Source organism: Musa acuminata, chromosome BXJ1-9 (genome assembly GCF_036884655.1).
Source record: "Musa acuminata AAA Group cultivar baxijiao chromosome BXJ1-9, Cavendish_Baxijiao_AAA, whole genome shotgun sequence".
NCBI classification, from domain to species: domain Eukaryota; kingdom Viridiplantae; phylum Streptophyta; class Magnoliopsida; order Zingiberales; family Musaceae; genus Musa; species Musa acuminata.
The window spans coordinates 1157501-1181821 of record NC_088335.1 but is presented as its reverse complement, the minus strand read 5'-3'; the positions used below and the strand labels follow the sequence as shown (position 1 = coordinate 1181821).

The window sequence follows — 24321 nt, the reverse complement described above, 5'->3', positions numbered from 1 at the left end:
AACCACAGAAATAAAGGTTAAAACAAAACTGAGAAAGATTGTTTTGTTCGAATACAGTCATTGGCTATGATCCGAATAGGAACTGCTAAAACAAAACACTCACAAGTACACGATATAACTATAATGTTATCAGAACCAACAGAAGAAACATCAACAAAAATAGAGAATTTTACATCAATGAGTCGTATGAATATTTACTTCCAAAATGAACCCCTTTTGCATGTGCTAATTAATTTAGCTGATAAACATCTTGTCAGATCACAACTCCATAATAAATCCTTGTTGAACACTTCAGAATGTAGTCAACAAAAACACACAGACACACACAATAGGCGCAATCGTTGAAAAACCAGCAACCGAGTCTTGCATCGTGTGAACCAGCAACTGAGTTGACACTTCTCAACGATGGACCATCAGCAATGATGCTAACCTAAGAAATAGTCAGAGAATAAAGAAAGGGACTTTCAACATTTTACTCATCGTGCTTCACTAGCTTGCGACGTCATTTTGTGAAGCTAGAACCCCTTCAAAGGTGATCGAGGTTGCGCCCACCTCCACCCAGGAAAGAAAAGAATTGAAAGGCCAATATGTATGTTGCTATATGTGCGCATGCACGAAACTTGACATATTTCAAAGGCTGAAATAGTCCAAGAAACAAAAGTAATGCTTTACCATTTGAGAAATATATGTTGCTGCAACAAATAAGAGTACATGTCACTAGGCAAATGGAACCACGTCAGAGTAAGTCACACCAACACTTGCTGCAATCAAGAAATATATGTTTACTACGACAAAATACATGAATATCTCATGAGAAAGAAACATATCCAGCAAACAATTAATAGCTTCCACGTGAGGCTTGATTTAGTAGAAGGGTATACCAAATTGATCCCAAGTGGAGCAATTCCTTGTTACTTCCGCAAACTTGGTTTAGACATTGTGCCTGCATCACTAATCAACATAGTAAGGCCAACGAGCAAAAAGATCGGTAAGAATTTATTTGATGTTACAGGATGCCCCTGTTAATCATTTGTGTAAGCTCTTCGGTATCAGAATCCGGAAATTCATTTGACGATCTCTCCCTTCCGAGGCTTTACCAATGAGGATAAAATGAATGATCTGCAATACTGCATGTTAATCTCCAGTGGAACGTGAAGCTGAATTGTTTGATTTGTTGGACATATTTGAAGGGTCTAAATCATCACTTTCTTCATTTTGCAGTTGTCCATCCAGCGTTTCCATTATGTTATCCGGTGGGCATTTGTCAGCAGGATCCTTCGGTGACATTTGGCAGAAGCACTCAGGCCATGAGTTCGTGTAAAAAGACTCAGGGTGGACACGCTTGTGCGGCCCACCAAACTTGGAATTGAACATGACCTGCCTGATACGATCCTCAAAATCAGCTGCACGGCCTTCTTCTCTGTCCATGAATATAGGAGCTAAAGCTTTCCTGTTGGGTTGGATTGTCGTCCGGAAGCCATAATACAGACGATGGCCCAAGAGATTATTTGCAAAATTGCTTGGGCCATCATATGTCGGCATAAAAATGTCAGAGAGAAGACAAACCATATAGTCCACAGCAGAACCAACAAGTCCTCTAGCATTTTCTTCAAGCTTTTCTGATGGTCCTACTGTGCTATGGTTCTCAAGGTGAGGGAACATTATCCTGAATGGTTTCATGAAGCGATCACCACCAAAAAGTTCACCTGCAGCAATGTAGATGCGTGTGGTGTTGTCAAATCCCATAGACCGTAAGATGAGTCCTACCTGTTCAGTAAAAAGAGCCCACAGTTATTTCAAGAGGCATAATTATCCCAAATATTGGGGAGAGATCAGTGGAGGGATCATTGTGAATGCTTAAGGTGCCGCTTAGTTTGATACGTGAATTAACCATTAAGATTTTTGTGAAGCAATAAGGATGTATGAAAAAAGAGAAGCAAAAGGAGAAGCCAGTAACATGGCAAAACAGGATGAAGATAAAAGAATGTTTGCAAAAATGTCTATACATGTGTATACCTGGTTTACAGTGTCCAGAAACATCTACGCATTTCCACACAGCAATAAAAACATCAATATATTCGCAATTGCTTTTAGCAAACAAGAGAGATTTGAAAAAATGAAAGAAATATTTGGAGGAGAGTACAAAAAGGGTGACACACATGTAACCAGATGTTAGCATATTGAACATATTTATTTGTGGTTCATCTAATATGACCAATTCAGTATTCTGTACTGGTTTTATGCTATCCTCAACTTATTAAGCACAGTTGGGATACAATGATGATCGAAGATGTTCACTTAATGACTGCAAAGAGTATGTCCTTGTACAGTGCAAAATGAAAACAAGAGTGTAATATAAAATAAAAATTGTAACCAGCTGCAGAATCAATGCAACAATTCAGGATATTCAAGTAATATACAAGTTAGAGAATCAATGTAATGTTAACAAAATTAACAATTAGACTAACTAAATTAGATAGACAAATCAAAACTGTCTTTAATGATATCTAGATCACAAGGGCCAATGTTTGATTATCTAGATGTAAAGCAGAACTTGCAATATCATGTTGCATTCTCTATGGTACAAGATGTAATCGACAACAGGTGCCTTACACTATATCTGCATATTTTGTCATTTACATTTGAAGGTTAGGAAATATAACGTACAGAGTTCCTGAAAATTTTAAACTTGCTGGACAACAAGAGAGCAAGAAAAGAAAAAAATTATTAATTTACCTCTTCTGGTGTTAATGGGCACTTCCCAATGAGCCTCCTCTCTCTATAAACAAGTTCCTTCTCTGCAAAGTTCTCCTTTCGGTATTTGATTAGAATTTTCTGCTCCTTGGGAGTAAATATATCCACACAGCTGAGAACATTGAGTATTCATTTCTGAGCTAGGTATTCTTATTCCACAATTCAACAACTTAATGACACCGTTTGGATGAAATATAGAAATTGTTTACTTCTTCAGTTAGAATCAATTTTCTTAACGCATTAAGTTGTCAATCAAAATAAGGATTCTTATCGACACATATTGTGAAAAAAAAATTCTTCAGTGCCTGGAAAAATTAGCACCTCATGAACTTTTATACCAAAAATGTGAAATCTAATGCATACTAAATTTCATGCATGTGAACTTTAAAAAAAACTGTTTGTCTAAATAATCTAGATTATCACCACAACGGCTTGCTCCTTTCTAACTAAGGTGACTAAATCTTCTCTGCTTGCAAGAGAAAGAGAATACATTAACCCATATCAGTAGGAATCTCGCCCACTAGGCTGCAATTCTTTTTTTTTTCTTTTTCCAAACAACATAATGTTAGTTTTCTGACAAGAAATATGCTTAAAATCATCATGACTCTCAACAAGTTTGCAATAAATTTTTATATCTGTGAAATGGTGTGAGGCAACCAGATGCTTCTACAAAGTTTGGTGCTTTGACCAAGGTACACAAAGATACCTTTGTTGTTTACAGGAACATGCATGATTTAGCTTTCCGAGGTAGACATGTGGATTTAGCCATCAGTAAGGGGTTTGTGGCCAATATTGTAGGAGTAGTGGTCTACTACTGGATACCAAAACTTATCTGGTTAGGTTCTTGGGGTCAACAACATGCTTGACTTCAATGCAATATGGATCTTTATGATTGCCAAACTAGGTTGTACTTTGAGAAGTTAGAGATCATGTGTATGACAAAAATAATTTTCTAATGATTAACCAAGTATTTCCTAGTTTAAAAGAGTATACATCTTGTACTGCTTGTAGAACATGTAGGATTCAGATAGTAAGCTGATAATGACAAAAAGTTTGTGTTGCTAGAGGCTGCAAGCTGAGAAGTATTGAAGGATATTTGCAACCGATGAGATGGACTTTTCTGATATCAATTATGTAGATTCAGTTACATGAGTGGTGCAGAGAAGCAAGGCACAAAAAATTTCAGAAGAAAGTGATTATCTAAAACTAAACATTTGTCATCCTCTTTAGAATCAGAGTCAATGAGTGCATATAATGATAAATGAATGCTGGCTTGCATGATTGCATAAAATATCTGAGCTAGATGATAAGATTGCATACCCAGCAAAAGCAAGCATATCCATCTCAAATCGAAGGTGTATAGACATGAAATGTCCCTGCGACCGGAGCTTATCCACTATCTCGGTGCTTAATTTCATTATATGTGGCTTGAATCGAAGTGCATGATAGTTCACTCGGCATCTCAACCTCTGGAGTTCAGGGGCATCAATATCCTCGGCTAATCGATGTGAAAATGGTGTGAGGTAGATAGCACGATGTTCCTTCATTTTTTCCAAAGCAAATGTAGTATACCAGCTAAGAGGAGCATCTCTAGGTGGCCGAATCTGCAAATAAAAAATATATCTGTACTCAAGAAGAATCTTATAACTACAGTGTGTGCATACCAAGTAGAAAATGTTGATCATTCAGAAGGTGTCAAATTAAACTTCAGAAACCTGATAAGATTTCATCTTCTTTGTCTTTCCCTTTGAAGAGACCTCTGGGAGGCTCCGCACAATATGGATATCATATCTCAATGCCTCAATAAAATGCTCAACATCATAGATACCTGGAAAACCGCTGGGTCGGGGAGCAAACATCCAAATGAATACAACAGAAGAGCAGACAAACTCTAAGTACAAAAGCAAAAGAACAGGAAAATAGACAAGGGAATTGTAACACAGACATTAATTAAATTTTTGAATGGGTAGAAAAAAAAATCTACCTATTCTCAAGAAAAAGAAAGAAACAAAAAAGGACACCCTAGATCCAAAGAGAATCTAAGAGTAGTGCCTTGTTGCCAATCACGGATGTCTTTGGATGCTTCAACAAAACTGGCAATCAATGGCAAGGAAACAAGTAGCTACTGACTGCACAATGGCTAAGGGCCATCAAAATTACAAGCTAAAGGAAAGATTATTGAGAAGCCAGAGAATTCTGTCCTTAAATGTTTATAAAGGGTTTTCCAGTTCAATATTTGATGTGGTCAAGTTTAAGTCTGTCGTATTGAAGCTCGATATACATATACATATAGTATAATAAAACATGCACACTTGAAATTGGCCCATGCGACCATGTCTTTCCTAATGCAATTTCAGATGTTATATTTGCCACATATGCAACACTAAGAGAGCAATCATTAGACAAAACATCAATGACTTAATTGATTTATTTTGAAATTTAAAGTAGCATAAAATATATTTTCATCTACCAATAGTCTTCTGTTGTAATTACAGAACACATTTTATTTATTAAGTGTTGATCACCAAGTATTTTGTTTCTTTTATGTTCATCAGTGTATGACCGATGGGTAACATGCCTATGCAGCTAAATTAATTTAAGACCAAGACTATACCAATTCAAGACTTGGTTTGAGTTTGTCTCTTGTCAAAGGTCCAAAAAGCAAAATTTCGCCCAACAAAGACCTTCCTCTCTGAACTTAAAAACATTGTAAAAGAGAACTTATGATAGTCACCTTATACCACAATAATAACTTCACCATCTTAGAACTTTGTTGCTTCATCCAGATAACATAACACTGAATCTGAACCATTTATTGAAGGCAAAGCCAAGAGCAAACGTATTTAAAAAATAATGATGCAGAGATATAAATACCTCTCATCACGCCAAAAAGAATTGGTGTCCAACTCAGGCAACACTAGTGTAGCATTCATAATTCGTGCAGCAACAACTGCATTGCATATCTGAAAGATCACAACAAAAGCACTAATTAATCAGTTTTAAGAAAGTGAAATCTCAACATGAGATTTACTGAAATATTTCAGAAACCATGAGTTCAAAATGGCCAGATTAGCTGTGAATGTAGTTCCAATTTATTTCACCTTTGAGATATGACCTAATGTTATTCATGTAATTTGAAAGACAACCTCAATAAACATCGTAATCAGAGTTATACATGACATTAAGTGAAAACAAATTTTGTAATAGTGTTTGTAAGCATTACACAAAATTTGCACAACACAGAGGAGCTAACAAGCTTGCCTCTTTATCGATCTAGTTATAAATTGGTGACTTAGTAGAAAAGCTGATGCAAGAATAATTAAGTTCACTATTGAGTATTCAACCACTACCAATTATTCAACACAATTTTTCGTTCAACTAATTTAGTCATCAACTAAAATGAATTATGTGCCACTAACCATTTGGCAGACTTTCAGTTAAATAAAGAGGGAGTTATTTTTGTGTTGACACTCAGGTTCAGGATGAGCAAGTTCTCAAACAAAAAAATGTGTTATCTCCCACTTTGTCTAGATATTTCCAAAATTTATGGAAAATATGAATAGACACCTCATAATCACAATAATATAAGCAGAGGCCCAAATGGTAAATTTGCTAAGGGTCAGTGCTTGTCTTGGTTCTGTGGAATATTCCTCTATCCCACTAGTTTACCTTTGCTACACAGTCCAGGGACCAAACCTTAAAAACACTCATGCCAAATTGACAATTAATATGAAACACAGCTAGAACTTACTATGAACCTTCTTGACCTAGAATGCAGCATCCCATATTGATGCAAAAAGGCTTGGAAGTAATGAGCACCTGCCATTTTTAAGAGTAATAATAAAACTCTTAACACTTTGTTTAGTGGTTGCTTCTTACACTTGGGGTTACTTTAATGTTAACTGAAATAGTATTACAGTTATTAGGAGTAGAATGTATGATCATCAACTAAGCATGCTTGAAGCCTTGAACTACGTCCATGTCTTCAGTAGAAAATGCCCTCTTTTTCGAAAGAATATCAAGTCTTCATCCTCTACAAGTTATTTACAATTAACAAAAACATAGTGCATAAATAATTTTTCATTCCTAGCAGGGAGACATGTGTTAAGGTAATATCATTTACATGGATTTTCCCTTCCACTACTTCTGGTTTTAAGGTAATATCACTTCTGATGTTTCAATATGGCACCTGCCATTTTATTGCAGCAATTACATGTTCTCACATCACATCATCCACTAAAACCTGTGTTAACATTGCTGTTTGGCTATGAATGAATCTTATCAAGTACTTGAAATAAACTGTTTCATATGGACAGGTCTTTGAATCTAATAGAGATGAGAGAGATGAGTTAACATCTCACTAGGACGAGAATCAATGTGTTAAGTTCTCTAATGTTAAGTTCTCTAATATTTTCCATGTTCTTAATGAAATGAGTTCAGATATGCTTTAATCTATATTACCCTAAGAAAAACTTACTTGGTCACACCTCGAGTCTTTGGCCTAATTATAAGTTTTTTCATCATCTATTATTCTGAGTGCATTGTGACATAGGAGTCACATAGAATTAACAAGAAGACTAGAACTTTATTTCTTACATTGGCATACTCGCAAATTCTCAAATGTTCTGTCCTGTTAACCAAATATTAATGTGTTAAGTATAGATGCTTATATGTACATAGAAATGAAATGCAGTGAAGTTTTAGTGACACTAAACAGATCTGTAAAAGATTTCATAGATTCTTAAGTCTTAGCATAGTAAAAAATATTTGCTAGATGGTCAATGACATGACTGCAATTTTCAACAGCATCTTGTGTCAATCATTGAAGTAACTACTATGTCAACACAGTATCATAATTTGTAGAGGCCAAGTGCAAGGTAAGATGAAGTCTTACTTTAGCATTTATCTACTAATCCAAATCATGATTCTGGAACATTAGAATGCAAGAATGATAGATTATGTCTATAAATACATTGTAATAAAAAAATGTTCCTTACCGCACTACGTTGTTGGTTCAAGCCACCATTGCAACGAACTCGTAGAAAACCATTACTCTCTTTTGGTGGAGCTATAGCAATGACATCATGATGAAACATAAGGTTTCCATCCAGATATTAGCATTTTAAATACTAGCACAAACACATTTTTTATGTGGCTATGATCAAGACATAAAAGATCACACATACAAGGCCAGTATGATCTGGGAGCAGATGATGGTCTCCAACCCCCTGGATTAGCACTCATCCAAAGCTTATTAATGTCAACAACCTTAAAAAACATAAGGTATGCAGGAAAAAGTAAGCACTAGAAAACAAAAAAATAAAAAAATTCAACAAATGTATAGACATTAAACTTCCATTTAATGGTTGTGTATGGACACACATCATTGATCAATCAGAGATCAGTCATATTTTGAGTAAGATAATGTCATGGGAAAAATTGAAGCTCCTCAATGACAATATCAGAAACAGAAAGTAGGAAGAAATATCAACTAGAAACACTGTATATGTAAGATTATATATCAACCTAATGCAACTGAATTCTTCAAGAAAATGGAGAACAAGCCATGGTCTTAATACGAAACAAAGTGAAAAAGGCATAACTTGAGGTCTTATGTGGATGAAATGACAACATTTATGCATAAATGGGCACCAAAGAGTTTCACACAAGCTTAATCAAATGATGCCATCTGCTAAAAGAAAATGTCATAATCTTCTGAGATTTGCAGCCAGAACGACACATGTATCAAGCTGAGGAATGCATAATGCTGAGGAATCATCTCTGCTGAGGTCACTGCAACAATTGACATGGTTATCTACGGAAGGAAAATTAAAGAAAACAATCCTTAATATCAAAGAACTGATCCATAATTTCATTGAGTTAATTCGCTTTAACAATATGAGACTGCTCAAAGTACCTCAGCTTCTTTAGTTCCTGGACCATTTCAAGAAATCACTTAACAATTGTTGGAGCACTATTATCCAACATGAGCACACAAAAAAAGCTCTTACTGATCATCTTTCACAGGATGACTATCAAAGTTCTGATGTTTCCTATGTTTATATTGCACTAAACAAATCGATGTTGATTGTGATTCAGATCATTCTTGGTAATGAGGAACATCTTGCACCACAAAACGTTTTACTCTTGTATTCAACAATCATGTCTGACCAATGAGACTTCACCTCAGTCTATCTCTATCCATCAGTGCTGAAGGTTCCCATTGCTTGCCAAAGTTAATCATCATTTCACGCTCTTAACTACATTTTATGCACGCCCAACTTCCTAAATATCTCAATACTCTCGACCAATGTGCTCCACTCCACCGTGATCTTGCGACAACCCCAACAGGATCTTTTCACCAATCCCAGCCTTGAATCCAGTCTAAGAACCGAAACATCGAACAATGCGACTAATCTCCAGAAATCCAGGACCCAGAAATCAAACTAACCTCCACTCGGTTCGAGGGTCGGGTGACGCCGATGGTCGAGAACAGCGACAACGTACAGATGACGAGAACGATCAACGCGACCGACAGACGCGCCGCCATCCCCTTCATCCCATGCTTCAGCGGCCTCTGCCCCCCAACGCCACCGCCGCCTCTCCGCCCCCAAATGTCTCCACCCCTGCGTGAAAACATTCGAAACCTAATGGAACAAGAATTGGAAGAAAGACGAAGCAAAAGAGAGGAGAAAAGACGAGGTGAAGCCGGTCTTCGCACCTCCGCATCGGAATCGAGGATTAGTTTACTTGGCAAAATTGCACGCTTTGTGGCTGTGCTCGGACTTGAGAGTGGGAAAAGGTGAAGATCTCGGGGGATGATGGACGAGGTTAAAACGAGCACACCGCAGGAACAAGTTAACTGTGGTTGCGTAAGACCTTTTGCCCATCCGCTTTAGATATACGCCCCAAATATACACCCTTGGGAAACGGGTGGGCCCATGATGTGGATCCTCTAGTTACCTCGCCAGTGATAAAGGAAAATGTCGATGGGTGATATGTAAATGGGGATCTTTATTGAATCCACCGTCACATTAATGATGCCGAAGACGATTTAAATTTATTTATAATTTCAAAATAATAAAGTAAATACATTTTTAAATCTTTTTCTATTATAAGGTTCGAAAATTTCCGATATAGATTATACGAAAATTTTATTTTAGTATAGTAATTTAAAAAATTGATGCCAGTGATAAGCAACCCTCGCGATAACCCTAGCCATCCGATCTATCAATCCTCACTCACCTATCAACCCCTATCATAGTCGATCGTGGTCCTCGCACGAGACGGAGAGAACATAGGATCATAGTTGCTTTCCTAGATCCCACTAGTTTTTATCGGATTCGTCTTTTTCTTCTTCTTTTTTTCTCTCTAGACTCCTCTTTCTCGTCTCTCCCTCTTTATACTTTTCTCCTTCTTTCTTGGTCGATGATCATAATGCAAGAACTAATAGACAATCCCTCCTTAATCGTGCGAGAACTAACAAGCAATATCGTTAAGCATGGGGCAAAGGTACAATTAAGTGAAACGAAAGGAGGTGATCGATAAAAGCAAAATGATTATTATAAAAAAAAATTAAAATTTTCAAACAGGGAGCACTCTATCGGAAATACCGAAAGTAGGATGTTTTTTTTTTTGAAAAATCATCAAAATAATAATAATTTATATTTATTATGGACGATTTACAAGAAGGAAAAAAAAACTTAGTTCTTATATGATAAAATGTAATTATCATTTCTACTCTTGACTTAGTAAAAATATTTTATAAAATTTCTTATTATCTGAGTTATATTTTATTATGATTGTCTCTTTCTCTTTGCTACTATTGATATTGGCTCCACCCATAACCTCTTTTCTTCATCTACTATCATCCCCTCCCTTTCCATCGTCGATCTTCATTGTTCCTTCAAACAACCCCATCGTCTATTATGATATCAACTCCGACCGTCAACTATTACGTTACGAGTATATTAACACAATTAATCAGGTCATCTCTATTATCGTCAACACTCTCATTATACCAATATCGATGCCTTCTTAAGCATTTCCATTCTATATGTGTATTAGGGTTTTCATCACCTACATATATTTTTTTTATCTTTTAATCTTCTTTTTATAATTAATTAATCGATTGATTATTATGGAAAGTACATAGTCTAGTCTCCAGAATCAAGAGATAGAAAGCTAAGTAGTTCTCATTGCCAACGACATCTCAAACAACACCATCTCTCAAAATGACTTGGTTATAAGCTTTTAGAACCAAAGAGATTGTAAATGGCTCGGTTATAAGTTCGAGATTGTAAATGAAATTGAAAAAGATAATTGATGAGTTGTCTTTAGAGCCAAAGAAAAATATAACCAAGAGATTGTGACTCTTAAGTTATAGATTAAAATACTTAAAAAATAATGATCAAGTGATATCGACTATTTGATTATGAGTCATAACGTAATTTTTTGAATTACGAAATACATGATAATTATTTTTCGAGAATATGGTCAAGATTCTAATGTTCCAACTCTTACAAGGTATGAATCATCTTCATGACCTATCGTCATCTAATAAAGATATAATTATAATAAATAACCTACTGAATGGTCATAGGATTATTCAATCATTATTAATATATAATCGATAGGATATTTCATGATAATTCTTTTTATCTAAAGAAATACTATATTGTAGAAAACCCATTATTAGATCAATTTAAAAGATTTTTAAAATCCTCATATGAAATAGCATAGGTTTTCATATTCCCTTAGCATAATAATTACACTTAATCTCTGGATATTCCATCGTATTACATGCTGATATAAACTTTTATCGGGGCTTCTGACTCAGATGTTATTGTGGAACTGAACGTCATGGTAGAGGAGTCGGCATAGCTAGGTTTCATCTCGAAAGTGCAAGATCGCTCACAAGAGGATCTAGAGATGTGGTGATTGAATCAGGTCGGGTTAAGGAGAAGCCTCACCAATTGGGACAAGACGGGCCTTTGATTACCACTCCTTCCTAGAAAAAAAGTCGACATTGGGAAGGGGATTCCCGACTTGACTCATCCGAAGTTTAAGTTAACTCCATATGATATTTTTTTCTCTTTTCTCCCTCTTCCTTGTTCGCGAGGAGGGGATTGGCTTTTATACTTGTTTGTCGGAGGGGTGATCATACGAAGCTTGTTAATGATCTATGCTATCTCAAGAGATCGACCGATACTTTTCGCACGACACGGGCCGACTTGCACGACTTTGCGTCGTGCGACGCCACCTTGCATTATCGTGGATGGTTTGAGATAGGACAACACCATATCGTACAAATCCAGACGACATAAGTACGACTTCCATCATCCCTAGTTCCGATGCGTTTTGTCAGCACACGTGTGTCACGTCAATCATGAGGTGGCTCTCGCCGTTGCCATGTCGGTCATGCCAGAATATGCTCCATTCAGAGATTAAGTGTCGTCGCCGCTCTTAGACATGAAAGGTCGAGCGATATCTCATCCGCTCCACAGTGATACTGTCAAACAGGAAACCTAAGATAATAAATAATGTCTCTCACCATCGAACAGTTACTGGCTGACAATGCATAATCTAACTCGATAGTTTCTCAGCACCGCATGAATGGAACAGTCGGGCGAGCATAAATGCATGTGGAAGTAACGGCAGAACATGGAAATGGCTGAGACCCACAGCAAAATATGATAGCCAGAGACCACACCATGATTTCACCAAAGCTTCCTTCACAAGTCATTCTGCAACTGCACTGTTGCTTTGGAATCCATCAAGCTTCCACATCCCTTTGGTTCTTTAAAACTGTTTGTTCGTCGTCTCTGTTGCATTCATCAGCTATCTGAAGCTTCTTCGGCCTCTCTTTCGCCTCCTCCTGTAGTCCATGGCCATGAGTCCTCGGTTGGGAGTTGGCTCGGAGGCCGAGAAGCTCTCATCCCCGAGGACACCGAAGAAGAAGCCTTCTCTCCGTGCGGAAGACGAAGATGTGGCGGATTTTGGTACGATCTTACTGTCTCTTCTAAATATTACCTAAAAATGCATTCTTTTTCTGGAAGAAATAATAGATCCTCATGGGATGAAAACGAACATGAGTTTTGCTTAGTTTCACTGATCCATAGGTTTGATTATGGTGTAAAAATGATTTAGTGGAAGTTCATAAATTATATCTGAATCCGAAATCATAGATCGGGGTTGCATTTCATCATTAATTTCCACAATTTTTTTTTTAGTGAATTTGGCATTCAAAGAAGTGCCAAAAGTCCCATAAATTTAGGTCTTTGTTCTCATATGTCATATGTTGTTCAAAAATAAATAAATAAATAAAAAATAATTTTATTTTTTTCTTAAAAGATAAAAAATTAATCATAGAAACCTCTACTCGAGATGTATACATCGTTTATAAAAGCATTTAATTCTCATCTTAAATAGACATACGATAATTATGTCGTTTTCATATTTTAACCTAATTTTTCGTGAAATATGAATGACGCATCTTATGTTTTCAAACGAGTAAAAAAGAAGCCTTCTTTGACTCACGAGGATGGTTGGATTCTGACTCCGAAGATGACTTTGTCAGTGTTAACGGAGGTATTACTGCCGTTCAGAATCCAAAATTCTCATGCTGTTTTGTGTCGTAGTTTGTAGCATCTCATCCTCGTTTTGTTCAGATTCAACTCCTTTCAGCTTCAGTACAAACAAAGCATTCTCTGCTGATACATTTCCTGACACCACATCTGAGCCTTCTTCAGCTATTGCAAAAGGGAAACTTGTTGATCTTCTTCAGGAGAATCCTTCTTCTGAGAGTGAAATCAACGGAAAGCCAGAGTTCTCTGAGATTGATGCCACCTTACTCCCGGGAATCCCTCACGATGGGACTTCCCATGTCGCTGACGTTCCAACTCCCAGTAAAGATAAGAGGAGTGGAAGGTGTTGCTTGTTGCCTTTGCTGTGCAGACTAAGCTTCAAGGAGAGAAGGAAACAGAAGATGATGAGCTCTTTTCACTGAAGTGGCTGTTGTTTGCTACCACAAGCAATCATTTTCTTCACATCAGGGAACCAAATCTTATATGACTACTCCACTGAGATATATGTTGTATTGCATTTCTATAAAAGCCAATAAATTGTCTGATGATTAGCCATTTACATCGATTATGCTTTCTAGTGTCACATCTAAGAATTGTTCTGCTGAACATGGTTTTATGATTTGATGGTGAAGGGAGAAATGGAAAGATCTAAGAAGACTTTACAATAAATAAATAAATCAATCAATCAATAAAAAGATTTGGATTTTTTGATTTAATCAACTAAAGAAAGCTCAGTGTTGGACTCCTAATTGGAGTCCAAATTATTCTTTCCAATCTGACCCAAATCAATTGGGGTTGGGTTCAATCCCGGTCCAAAGGGCTCGATTCGAGACATTAGATTAGGTTCGGTTAGACCGACTTGGCGAGTATATGTCTCGCTTCGTCCCGATATCGGAAAAGGTATTTGGAAAGAGAACGAGATGTAAGAGAAAGGACGAGCTACGGAGAGAGAGAGAGAGGGAAACGAACGGCGAGAAGTTAGCTTCCTTCCTTCCTTCTCCGTCATCTAAACCCTAATCCCCATAGGGTTTTTTCGCTTCACCGGGAAGTCCATCGGAAATTCCTCAGATCGACGCCTCCTTCCACCGAAAGGTGAGATCTTTGTCTCGATTTGGCGTTCTGATCAGGGCTTCGATTCGTTTCCTTAAAGTTGTTATTTTGGCGTTTGGAGATTAATTAGGGTTCTGAGGTTTCGAATTGGTGGTTCTTTGATGGCGTCGAACAACAACAACCAGCCACGTGGTGTCGGCGGCCCACCACCGCTAGGGAACCCTGGAATGGCCTCACCGGCGTCGGCTAACCAGCCGCCCCATCTCCGCCCCCCGCCGCCGCCGGGTTCTTCCCCTTTCCAGGGTCTCTTCCACTCCCAAGCGCATCCGCAGGCCCAGCCGCAAGTACACTCCCCTTTCCAGATTCAGATGGGTTCGCAATCCCAGGTCGGTTTGCTCGGTTCCAACTCCCCCTCCTTCTCCACGCCTGGTTTGTCGAGCGGCCCTAAACGGCTTCCTCAGAAGCCCCCAGCGCGGCCCCCGGCCCCCATTTCTGCCGCCGCCAGCCCAATCATCAAGGCCGCCGATATAACCGCTGCCGCCCGGAGGAAGAAGCGCAGACTTCCGGAGAAGCAGTTGCCCGACCGAGTCGCTGCCCTCTTGCCCGAGTCTGCCCTCTATACCCAGTTGCTTGAGTTCGAGGCCCGGGTCGATGCGGCCCTCGCGAGGAAGAAGATCGATATCCAAGAAGCTCTGAGAAGCCCGCCTTCCATGCAGAGGACGCTTAGAATTTATGTCTTCAATACCTTCGCCAACCAGACGCGGATGATCCCTGAGCCCATGGAGCCTCCCTCTTGGTCACTGAAGATCGTCGGAAGGATCTTGGAGGATGGGGTCGACCCTGATCCTGCTGGTGCGCTGCCTAAGCCCAACCCCATGTATCCCAAGTTCTCATCGTTTTTTAGGAGGGTTACGATCGCATTGGACCCATCACTCTACCCGGAGAACCCCACGATCGTGTGGGAGCAGGCACGCTCCCCGGTGCCGCAGGAGGGCTTTGAGGTCAAGAGAAGGGGGGATAAAGAGTTCACAGCTAGTATAAGGCTTGAGATGAATTACAATCCTGAGAAGTTCAGATTGTCACCTCCGCTGATGGAGGTGCTTGGGATCGAGGTTGATACACGAGCTAGAATTATTGCTGGGATATGGCAGTATGTGAAGGCAAAGAAATTGCAGAGCACTACAGATTCTTCCTATTTTGCTTGTGATCCACCCTTGAAGAAGATATTTGGAGAAGACAAGATGAAGTTTGCTATGGTGTCGCAGAAGATCTCACATCATTTGTATCCACCACAACCCATTCACTTGGAGCATAAGATTAGGCTTTCAGGAAATGGGGCTGTGGGCAATGCCTGCTATGATGTGCTAGTTGATGTTCCATTTCCGCTGCAGAAGGAAATGTCAGCTTTCCTTGCCAACACAGAGAAACACAGAGATATCGAAGCTTGTGATGAAGTAATATGCGCTTCTATCAAGAAGATTCATGAGCATCGTAGGAGAAGGGCTTTCTTTCTTGGATTCAGTCAATCTCCTGTAGAGTTCATAAACACTCTGATTGCTTCTCAGAGTAGGGACTTGAAACTGGTCGCAGGTGAAGCAAGTCGGAATGCTGAGAGGGAACGCCGTTCTGACTTCTATAACCAACCATGGTATGCCTTTTGTTTATGTGTTGGCTTCTTTTAACTTCCCTAAGGAGTAGCTTTTCTTATGCTGACTATGTATTGTGCTACTGATGGAAATATAACAGGGTTGAAGATGCTGTCATCCGATATCTCAATCGCAAACCTGCAGCTGGCAACGATGCTCCTGGTAGCACATGAATACAAGATTGACTTGTTGCTCATAATGTTTGCCTAAAATTTCTAGACATGGGATAGGTCATATTTAGTAGGAACTCCTGTATGTTGTCTTTTATGAGTTATTTTACAAGGAAAATGATTCTACAATGATCATTCTAGTCTGCCAGTGAAAACCCAATTTACGTAATGCTTAAATTGTTTTAAAGTTTAAAATATGGGAGCTGTTTGCTTTAGACCTGTTTTTGTCGTCCTCAAGTCCTATTTACATTGTTTTAATGTGTAGGATGACAGTCCTATTATATTACTTTGACAGATTGAATTACTTTATTAGATATAATAGATGATTTCTAGTTGATGAATTATTGTTTCTTATGGATGAATTTATTTAGAGCACAAACCTTGGCGTAATGGTAGTTTTTTTTTTTCTTTTCTTTTGCGAATTAAGCGACAGGAATGGCTTCCTTCTTGCAAGGGTAAGGCTGCATGCCTTGACCTTTTTGTAAAGCAGCGGACGTATCACACGTTAGGCTGCCTTTTTTTCATATAGATGGATGATGAGCATTGATTTAATTGCAAGCAAATCTTGTGGTAAATTTGCCAAAGGTTTAGTGTATATCAAAAAGTAGAAGTCCCCTCTTTTGAGAAAAAAAAGAGATATGTAAAGTGAGAAAGACGATTAGAAATACAAGATAGCCTAAATTAGCTTCAAAATGTCATTCCTTGTTAATTAAATTAAATCTGATAATAACCATACATGATCAACCAATTATATAATTTTGGGTACACAAGGACAATAAATAAACCATGGATTTGATCTAATCGATAATTTAAATCAGTACTTGTATACGAATGACAATGCTTAGTTAAAAATATCTATTGTTGCTCTAACAACAAAAGATAATTTTTGCCAAAATCTAATAGATACTGTGAGTGCTTTGTGGTCATCATGAACCACCGGATGACTTTTGTTCAACTTGTTTTCATTTATGTAGAGTTCACGTTTCTCTTGTAAGCTTCCTGGATTATCAGGAAAAAAACCTCCTTTCAAAAATCTTGTTTCGCCTTTCCATTTCTTGCCTGTGTTCCCAATTCTGTGGCATCTATCATGTAGAAACTTGGTGCTTTGGTTGTTGCTACACCTCCTTATGCTTATTCTCATCGTTCTCAAAATTCTATCAAATAACACATCAGCATCTTCTGTTTGAATTGTTTGTTCTCTATCTTAGCTTATGTGAATTGTTTGTTCTCTATCTTAGCTTATGTAGATTCTTTTTGTCTTCACTGGCTTTTGGCTAGGAAAGTTTCTGTGGCATGTCAATTGCCCTCCGAGTTCAGTTGTGTTGCTTTCAGTGTTCATGATGTGCTGTTAGTGTATTCATTTTCTTCTGGACTCTGCAATTCTTTTCATCTATTGTGTTGAAATGTTTTATTTCAAGATCAAGATTGCTTCTGCGATATCTAAGAATAGTTTTTCCAGTCTTGTATCGTATTGCTTTACTTGTGAATACAATATTGTATGATTCCATATCTTATTTTCGTTAACATGAATGACTATTATTAGTGGTTTTTGTTAATGTGTCGAAATCATCATAGTTGCCTGCATGTCTCTATGCGTATAAACTTTTTTCTTGTCATATATGTTCTTATGAAGTGTTGAAGGGCGTCATATGCAGTAAATTTACTGTCTTAACAAAATGTTATGATTTATCAATTGAAAGGTAAACCATTTTAGTTAAAAGTAAAAAATATTATAAACCATGGTTCGATAATTTTAGATAGATGTTAAAGATGCAATTCTAATGAAAAGAAATATAGAGCCTTGTGGTTGTCCTGTGTGAAAACATCATTCCAAGTGGTCATAGATGCTAAGTATGTCAATTAGCATTTGTTTACGTAATTGTCACTGAATAAAATTTTGATGATGACACATACATTAGAATACTTCCAATAAAATCTTTTTTAATTTAAATTTTAGTGACAACATTGTCACCAATTTTGTGATCAAAATTTTTGAATCATGGCAAATGACACATCAACTCATTAGTGACCGTTTATATATGTATAAATAAATAAATAAATAAATATATATAATAATAATAATAATAATAAATAATATAATGTTAAAAAAAGTGATTCAAATCATTGCTATTTAATTCATTCCAAAAAATTAGAAGTGCTTTAGAATTGCTTGTTAATATTTATATAGTTAAAAAAACATTTTAAATGATTTCAATATTGGACCTGTAGTCTTGTTTTATATATTTTTATATTCGTTGTTCTTTGCCAATGATCTCCTAATCATATTGTGTAATTCTATGTCTTAGTTTTGCTAACATCAATGACTATTATTAGTGGTTTTTGCTAGTGTGTCGAAATCATCATAGTTGTCTAGATACCTCTATGCATATCATCAGCATTTTTTCGTCATATATGTCCTTATGAGATGTTTAAGGGCGTCATATGAAGTAAATGAACTGTCTTAATAAAATGTTATAATTTATCAATTGAAATATATATTTGTTCATTTAATAATATCGAGATGAAGGTTAATCATTTGGTTAAAAGTAAAACATATTGTAAACATGATTTTAGATGGATGTTAAAAATGCAATTCTAATGGAAAGAAATATAGAGCCTTGTAATTATCTCGTGGGAAAACATGATTCCAAGTGGTCATAGATGCCATGTATGTCCACTAGCATTTGTTTATGTAATTGAATAAAATTTTGGTGATGATACATAATACCCTCATTAAAATGTTTTCTAATTTAAATTTTACTGACAAAATATTGTCACCAATCTTTTCATCAAAATTTTTGAATCATTGCAAATGACACATCAACTCATTAGTGACCGTTTATCTATGTATATATATATACATATATCTATATGTATATGTATATATATATATATATATATATATATATATATATATATATATATATGTATATATGTATATATGTATATATGTATATATATATATATATATGTATATATGTATATATATATGTATATATGTATATATATATGTATATATGTATATATATATGTATATATATATATATATGTATATATGTATATATATATGTATATATATATATATATATGTATATATGTATATATATATATGTATATATGTATATATATATATATGTATATATATATATATATATGTATATATATACATATATACATATATGTATATATATATATAATAATAATATAATATAATAATATAATATTAAAAAAATGATTCAAATCATTGCTATTTAATTCAGACTCGTTCATATATATATATATATATATATATATATATATATATATATATATATATATATATATATATATATATATATATATATATATAAAACAACTAATGCTATCAGCCAAGTCACTAAAAATGTGTAGCGGCTGTGGCGCGTACCAGTACCTTACCCAGCGGAAGATTCTATCGTTGCAAACAAAGATTCCCTCTTCTCTTTAAGGTGGCATATCCCACCTGACAATGCTGTTAAGGTGGATAATTCTAAGAACAGAACTTCACTCTACTTCTTACTTAACTGCTTACGTTGCCCACCTCTTTTCCTTGGTTACAGATGATACCTTGCCCACCTATCCTCTGGCTCTGCTCTAACTGCTGACCTTGTCGAACCTATTGCTTCTATGACTAAACAATTGAACTATACTTTAATAACAGACCTAAACTGTAAACTCTCCTTTCTTAAGTGTTTTCCTATATGAGGAGAGTGAAAGTTCTCCTAGGGTTTTCTCTACTGTTTGTCTACTTAGTTAGTATAGGCAAAAGATCTGTTTTTTTCTTGGTTTTTTCATATTTCTTTGATTTTCTTCCAAATTGATTTATCTCATTGGATTCTTAAGTCTACTCTATTCTCTACCTTTAGGTCCAGAGCAAGTCCTGAGTGAACCTGTGTTGGGGCACCCTGCTGATTGAGAACCTATCTCTTGCTTAGAGGACCGAGTCAAACAGTTGCCCAGTTCTTGCCTTTGTAGTTACAGTTGCCCAGTGAAATAAGAGGAAAAGAGCTAGGATACTGCCTAACGGTGGAAAAGAATTATCCACCTTAACAGCATTGTCAGGTGGGATATCCTAGTTTCATACTCTGTATCAGTCATCCTATCCCATAAAAGAGCTAGCTGGGTCCTGATATCCCTCTCTTGCTCTTTCAACGACTTAAGATCTTGAAACCGCTTCTGAAGTAGCAGGTTCCCCTTTGCCAACTACTATAACAGCTCTGGCGACTTAATATTAGGGCCACTAATACTTCTTTCTGAACTTCCACAAAAGTGCTGTATTCTGGACGGTAGTGAGCTATAGGAGCGTCAGGAGTTGGGCTAATGTGACTTGGCCATTGAATTCAGTGATTATTACAGTGTTAAGTAAACCAACCTACCCGAGGCTTGTAATAGAATTAAGAGTTGCGGTCACCACCCTACCTAGTTGCAGAATGAAACAAGTAAGTCAAAGAATGGAACTTACTCTTCCACAACAAATATAAAAATATATAAAACGAGACTACATGTCCAATATTGAAATCATTTAAAAGGTCTTTTTGATTATATAAATGTTAACAAGCAATTCTAAAACATATATATATATATATATATATATATATATATATATATATATATATATATATATATATATATATATGTTTTAGAATTGCTTGTTAACATTTATATAATCAAAAAGACCTTTTAAATGATTTCAATATTGGACATGTAGTCTCGTTTTATATATTTTTATATTTGTTGTTCTTTTCAAATGATCTCCTAATCCTATTGTGTGATTCCATATCTTATTTTCGCTAACATCAATTACTATTATTAGTAGTTTTTGCTAGTGTGTCAAAATCATCATAGTTGCCTACATGCCTCTATGTATATCATCAGTTTTTTCTCGTCATATATGTTTTTATGAGGTGTTTAATGGTGTCATATGGAGTAAATGAACTGTCTTAACAAAATGTTATGATTTATCAATTAAAATATATATTTATTAATTTAATAATATCCAGATGAATGTAAACATTTTGCTTCAAAGTATAAAATATTATAGACCATGGTTCGATAATTTTAGATGGATGTTAAGGATGAAATTTTAATGGAAAAAAAATATGGAGCATTGTGGTTATCCTGTGAGAAAACATGATTACAAGTGGTCAGAGATGCAATGTATGTCAACTAGCATTTGTTTATGTAATTGTCACTGAATAAAATTTTGGTAACGACACATACATTAGAATATCATCATTAAATTTTTTTCTAATTTAAATTTTAGTGATAAAATATTGTCATCAATCTTATCACCAAAATTTTTGGATCACGGCAAATGACACATTAACACATTAGTGACAGTTTATATATGTATACATATACATATATGTGTATATATATATAATAATAATAATAATAATAATAATAATAAATATAATGTTAAAAAAAGTGACGACACATACATTAGAATACCTCATTAAATTTTTTTCTAATTTAAATTTTAGTGACAAAATATTATCACCAATATTGTTATCAAAATTTTTAGGTCATGGCAAATGACACATCAACTCATTAGTGATTGTTTATATATGTATACATATACATATATTTATATGTATATATATGTGTATGTGTATGTGTATGTATGTATGTATGTATGTGTGTATGTATATATATCTATATATAATAATAATAATAATAAAATAATATAATGTTTAAAAAGTGATCCAAATCATTGCTATTTAATTCAGACTCAGTTCCAAAAACCTAGAGGTGTTTTAGAATTGTTTGTTAACATTTATATTGTCAAAAAGACCTTTTAAATGATTTCAATATTTGCAATGTAGTCTCGTTTTATATATTTTTATATTCGTTACTCTTTTCTAATGATCTCCTAATCCTATTGTGCGATTCCATGTCTTATTTTCGCTAACATGATTATTATTAGTGGTTATTGCTAGTGTGTCAAAATCATCATATTTGCCTACATGTCTCTATGCATATCATCAGCTTTTTCTCGTCATATATGTCCTTATGAGGTGTTTAAGGACGTCATATGGATTAAATGAATTGTCTTAACGAAATGTTATGATTTATAAATTGAAATATATATTTGTTCATTTCATAATATCCAAATCAAGGTTAATCATTTTGGTTAAAAGTAGAAAATATTGTAGACCATGGTTCGATAATTTTGGATGGATATTAAAGATACAATTCTAATTGAAAGAAATATGGAGCCTTGTGGTTATCCTATGACAAAACACGATTCCAAATGGTCATAGATGTCATATATGTCAACTAGCATTTGTTTACGTAATTGTCACTCAATAAAATTTTGATGACGACACATACATTAGAATACCCCCATTAAAATCATTTCTAATTTAAATTTTAGTGACAAAATATTGTCACCAATATTGTCATCAAAATTTTTGGGTCATGGCAAATGACACATCTAACTCATTAGTGACCATTTATATACATATACATATACATATATATATATATATATGTATATATATGTATGTATATATATGTATGTATATATATGTATATATATGTATGTATATATATGTATATGTATATGTATATATATATGTATATGTATATATATATACATATATATATATAATAAAATAATAAATAATGTTAAAAAAAGTGATCCAAATCATTGCTATTTAATTCAGACTCGTTCCAAAAAATTAGAGGTGTTTTAGAATTGTTTGTTAACATTTTTATTGTAAAAAAGATATTTTAAATGATTTCAATATTGGACATTTAGTCTCGTTTTATATATTTTTTATTTTCGTTGTTCTTTTCGAGTGATCGCCTAATCCTATTGTGTGATTTCATGTTTTATTTTCACTAATATCAATGAATATTATTAGTGGTTTTTTGCTAAGGTGTCGAAATCATTATAGTTACCTACATGCCTTTATGCATATTATCCGTTTTTTCTCGTCATATATGTCCTTACGATGTGTTTAAGGGCGTCGTATGGAGTAAATGAACCGTCTTAATGAAATATTATGATTTATCAATTGAAATATATATTTGTTTGTTTAATAATATCCAAATTAAAGTTAACAAATTTGGTTAAAAGTAGAAAATATTATAGACTTTGGTTCGATAATTTTAGATGCATGTTAAAGATGCAATTCTAATTGAAAGAAATATATAGCATTGTGATTATCCCGTGGGAAAATATGATTCCAAGTGGTCATAGATGCCATGTATGTCAAGTAACATTTGTTTACGTAATTGTTATTGAATAAAATTTTGGTGACCACACATATATTAGAATACCCCCATTAAAATCTTTTCTAATTTAAATTTTAGTGACAAAATATTATCAACAATCTTGTCATCAAAATTTTTGGATCACGACAAATAACACATCAACTCATTAGTGACCATTTATATATGTATACATATACATATATGTATACATACATATATATGTATACATACATATATATATATATATGTATACATACATATATATATATATATATATATATATATATATATATAATAAAATAATATAATGTTAAAATCCAAATCATTGCTATTTAATTCAGACTCGTTCTTAAAAACTAGAGATGTTTTAGAATTGCTTGTTAACATTTATATAGTCAAAATGATATTTTAAATAATTTCGATATTGGACATGTAGTCTCGTTTTATATATTTTTATATTCGTTATTTTTTTCGAAAGATCTCCTAATCCTTTTGTGTGATTCCATATCTTATTTTCGCTAACATCAATAACTATTATTAGTGGTTTTTGCTAGTGTGCCGAAATCATCATAGTTGCCTACATGCCTTTATGCATATCATCAACTTTTTCTTTTCATTTATGTTTTTATGAGGTGTTTAAGGGCGTCATATGGAATAAATGAACTGTCTTAACGAAATGTTATGATTTATCAATTGAATTATATATTTGTTCATTTAATATTATCCAGATGAAGGTTATCCATTTTGGTTAAAAGTATAAAATATTGTAGACCATGGTTCCATAATTTCAGATGGATTTTAAAGATGAAATTCTAATAGAAAGAAATATGGAGCATTGTGGTTATCCTCTTGGGAAAACATGATTCCAAGTGGTTA

The 24321-nt window shown here is 34.9% G+C and overlaps 2 protein-coding genes across 5 annotated transcripts; one reads left to right on the top strand and one right to left on the bottom strand.

The window, feature by feature from the left end:
* Positions 1–638: 638 nt before the first annotated feature.
* LOC135592316 (O-fucosyltransferase 1-like) lies at positions 639–9621 on the bottom strand. 2 transcript variants are annotated; one of them, XM_065081702.1, is made up of 9 exons: positions 9476–9616; positions 9206–9380; positions 7941–8022; positions 7752–7822; positions 5629–5717; positions 4470–4593; positions 4075–4358; positions 2737–2866; positions 639–1767 (listed from the first exon to the last, which is right to left on the bottom strand). In XM_065081702.1, the coding sequence occupies exons 1-9, from the start codon at positions 9481–9483 to the stop codon at positions 1135–1137; spliced, it is 1596 nt and encodes a 531-aa protein (XP_064937774.1). In that variant the 5' UTR covers positions 9484–9616; the 3' UTR covers positions 639–1134. The 2 variants fall into 2 exon arrangements, with proteins under 2 accessions (XP_064937774.1, XP_064937775.1); XM_065081703.1 differs by lacking the exon at positions 7941–8022 and having other exon boundaries at positions 9476–9621.
* A 4608-nt stretch (positions 9622–14229) lies between these two features.
* Positions 14230–16547, top strand: LOC135592314 (SWI/SNF complex component SNF12 homolog). Of its 3 annotated transcripts, none has more exons than XM_065081700.1 (3): positions 14230–14432; positions 14512–16038; positions 16137–16547. In XM_065081700.1, the coding sequence occupies exons 2-3, from the start codon at positions 14552–14554 to the stop codon at positions 16207–16209; spliced, it is 1560 nt and encodes a 519-aa protein (XP_064937772.1). In that variant the 5' UTR covers positions 14230–14432; positions 14512–14551; the 3' UTR covers positions 16210–16547. The 3 variants fall into 3 exon arrangements, with proteins under 3 accessions (XP_064937772.1, XP_064937773.1, XP_064937771.1); XM_065081701.1 differs by having other exon boundaries at positions 14231–14432; positions 14576–16038; XM_065081699.1 differs by having other exon boundaries at positions 14231–14432; positions 14521–16038.
* Positions 16548–24321: the final 7774 nt, after the last annotated feature.

What these genes read in the sequence shown, in the direction of transcription:
- LOC135592316 (XM_065081702.1), bottom strand. An exon ending in TCCCAGATCATACTGGCCTT is followed by an intron (nt 7,823 to 7,940) that starts GTATGTGTGATC and finishes TCATTGCTATAG; the next exon opens with CTCCACCAAAAGAGAGTAAT. An exon ending in GCCCATTAACACCAGAAGAG is followed by an intron (nt 1,768 to 2,736) that starts GTAAATTAATAA and finishes TTTACTGAACAG; the next exon opens with GTAGGACTCATCTTACGGTC.
- LOC135592314 (XM_065081700.1), top strand. Translation starts at nt 14,552, where the DNA reads ATGGCGTCGAACAACAACAACCAGCCACGTGGTGTCGGCGGCCCACCA. An exon ending in GACTTCTATAACCAACCATG is followed by an intron (nt 16,039 to 16,136) that starts GTATGCCTTTTG and finishes GAAATATAACAG; the next exon opens with GGTTGAAGATGCTGTCATCC.